At 38.1% G+C, this 2,952-nt stretch overlaps 1 protein-coding gene across 2 annotated transcripts in view; it reads right to left on the bottom strand.

Moving 5' to 3' along the window:
* col2a1b (collagen, type II, alpha 1b) overlaps positions 1-2,952 on the bottom strand; it is a 47,512-nt gene that overhangs the window by 38,924 nt on the left and 5,636 nt on the right. For both annotated transcript variants that reach the window (XM_032514481.1, XM_032514482.1), the window contains 3 exons: positions 2,503-2,535; positions 1,199-1,231; positions 885-938 (listed from right to left, as the gene is read on the bottom strand). In XM_032514481.1, the coding sequence (XP_032370372.1) occupies positions 885-938; positions 1,199-1,231; positions 2,503-2,535 (120 nt within the window). The remainder of the gene's footprint in view (positions 1-884; positions 939-1,198; positions 1,232-2,502; positions 2,536-2,952) is intronic.

Here is a 2,952-nt window from a genome sequence, read left to right as displayed (position 1 = left end):
ATACAGTATCAGTACAGCAAAGTGGTAAATAATAATCCTTATCATTGATTAAATTCAAGCCATTGTGCCACTATTTAAACTGAGTAGTACTTTGGATAAATCATTACACAGTTGCTGGCAGACGACACACCACCGGACTACATTAGTCAGAAACTGTTACGGCCTACACAAGTAAACTCCACTACACCAGAGATCCATCCTGACTTTAGTTAGTCTTTTTGAACTGAACCAAACCGGATATTAAAAGAACACCCTGAAAAATGAGCTTTAATACGGTTGATACAGAGGTTGCTGATTATTCATCAGACCAAATCAGACTACTTGGCATACCTGAGCAACTGAGCATGTAGTGACAAATTACCCCGCAAGGGGATCCCTGCAAAGAATGTGCTGAACAACTAAAAGACTGCTCAACCTCTGTTAGCCAAAACTCAACCGGCTTTTGTGCTTAAATCTGCATAAACAAGATAACTACAAGACATAAACTCCTCGCCTGCAGCCATGATCACAGCCAAGTGTTGTTACATTAATGCAATGATCAAAGCCTGGCAAAGCCTGATCCCACACTGACGGACTTGAGGCCTCAGAGAGAAGCACAGGTTTACATTGTGAGTCTCCGACAGTCCCACATCTGTTAAACCACCCAGACCACACAGCTTAATGGAAACAACCAATGACTAGTTAAACTGAGCTGCTCAATGAAAGGCTATCATTCTGCAAATCTGCAAGCTTTAGCAGATACCTCATCCACCCACCTGAAGACCTACATCTATCAGATACAATAGCATCTACTGTGGTTCTTCAAGGAGCAGTCTGTGGGTCAAGTTTTTGGTGTGAAAATAACAAGAAGGGGGAGTGAATTATTTTTTCTTTTTCAAACTGACCTTCTCTCCCTTATCTCCTCTCGCTCCTCGGGGTCCTTGCTCTCCTGGTGGGCCCTGGTGAACGGGAGACAGTGAAGTAGTCAGTAACTTCAGGTGTTATCTCATGTACATGTGAGCTGCAGAAACAGCTATGGACTCTGCTACTGTTATGTCAGATCAGATTTAATTTCCTGTCATTGCAACTGGCAATTACATGTCATACCAGTATGGTTGCTGTAAGTGTAGTATCTTTCTATCTTGAAATCACTAATACATAACACAAATTGTAAAAGCTTTAAAAGGAAAGCTTTATGAATGCAGAAATTGGTGCATACCATTGGGCCACTTGGTCCTCTTGGTCCTACAACCTGGTCAAGCAAAGGAAATATATTGAGAAAAGTTAGAAAATGTCTTAAATATTCTTTGAGGTCATGTAAATGAAGCCTATAAAGGCACTGGAGTGCACAAACGATATAGTCTTTGAACTTAGGCCCCCTTCTAACGCTTACATTTAGCAGATGTATTTGCACATGAGGTTTAGATCTCTTTGCACACAAAGGTGGAAACATTATCTTTCTCCATCAGAGCAGGCTTGTTAATTGCTAATCTCTTCGGGCAAAGCATTATAAGAAACATACAATAAACAATGCCTTCTTATTTCCTGCCATGAACTTGTGTTCCCTCAGAGGGGTAAAGCATTTCCAGGTGCTGCAGCAGCAGCAGCAGCAGGGAGTTTACTCTCTTTCTTCACTGGCCTATGGGGATCTTTATGGAGGATTGTATGGAGGCCTTATTGTGCTTGGCTGTCTTTCTGACGAGTGGGCTAACAGACCTGCCTCCTCTCTCTCTGACTCAACCTTCTTTCTTTCTTAGACTGGTGGTATTGAAGCTTTGCATTCTTCATTTATCTCATAATGGTAAGATTATACTTATATAATCTATAAACTATGGTTATAGATACATCCACACCCAGAGACAATATGCAACCAACATTGGTGAAATGTAACTAAGTCCATTAACTCAAGTATTGTACTTGGAGTAGTACAAATCTAAAGTAATTGTACTTTACCTGAGTATTTCTATTTCATGTTACTTGATCATTATGCTCAACTACATTTCAGAAGAAAATGATGTACTTTCTACTCCAGTACATTTATTTGACAGCTTTCGTTACTCGCTACTTTGCAGATTCATATTTTACACACAGAACAACAAAAGTTTGTAAAATACTTCAAATTAACTGCTACAATTCAACTTACTCACTTAAATTAATTCATAAGTTATAATCTAATAGTATAACATCTAATAGAATAACACTCACGGGTCATCTTACCGAAATAATGCTTTTACTTTTGATATTTTAAGTAGATTCTGCTATTAATTATATAAGTGAATTAAGTGACATTTATTAATGCAGGATTTTTACTTGTATTGGTGTATTTTTAAATTGCTACTTTTTAACTAAAGGATCAGTATACTTCCTCCATCTCTGGCTACTAATAAAGGGTTGTAAGTGTTTCATGTGAGCATAAAAGAGTTGTCTACCTCAGATATGTAACTCCTAAACAATTTACAAATGAAGATTTTCAAATATAAAATATGGAGAGTTGCATTTGTGTGCTGCATGGTGTCAACTTACATCGGTAATGTCTCCGGGTTCACCTTTTTGACCCTGATGTGTTGAAAAGATAAAGCATCCAAACAGCAATTAGGATAAGAACTACAAAGAAATTTTCAAACATTTTCTCAGTTATCTGTCTTTCTTTTAACACATTTGTTACACTGCTTCTAAGAAACCATGTGCAAAGCACATCCGAAATTGGGAGGAAAATGTTGAAACAAACAGCAAAATGTTGAAAATAAGAATCCCCTACAGTATCATTAAGCACAAAAATATGGCAGACAGTGTCAAGGAGGAAATAACTATTATCCATCTAGCAAAGTTCTTTCACATCAGAGTCTCATCTAAATCCATAAACTACACTCCTGCAGCACTGACATGAGTCTGGGATAGATCCTGATTTAATTGCAGGTGCTGCAGCTTCATTTGACACACACAGCATCATGATCACACAGACACAGACACAGA

Source organism: Etheostoma spectabile, chromosome 4, assembly GCF_008692095.1.
Source record: "Etheostoma spectabile isolate EspeVRDwgs_2016 chromosome 4, UIUC_Espe_1.0, whole genome shotgun sequence".
In the NCBI taxonomy this organism is placed as follows: Eukaryota; Metazoa; Chordata; class Actinopteri; order Perciformes; family Percidae; genus Etheostoma; species Etheostoma spectabile.
Note: the sequence above shows the minus strand (reverse complement) of the source record. Positions and strands in the feature narration are given on the sequence as shown.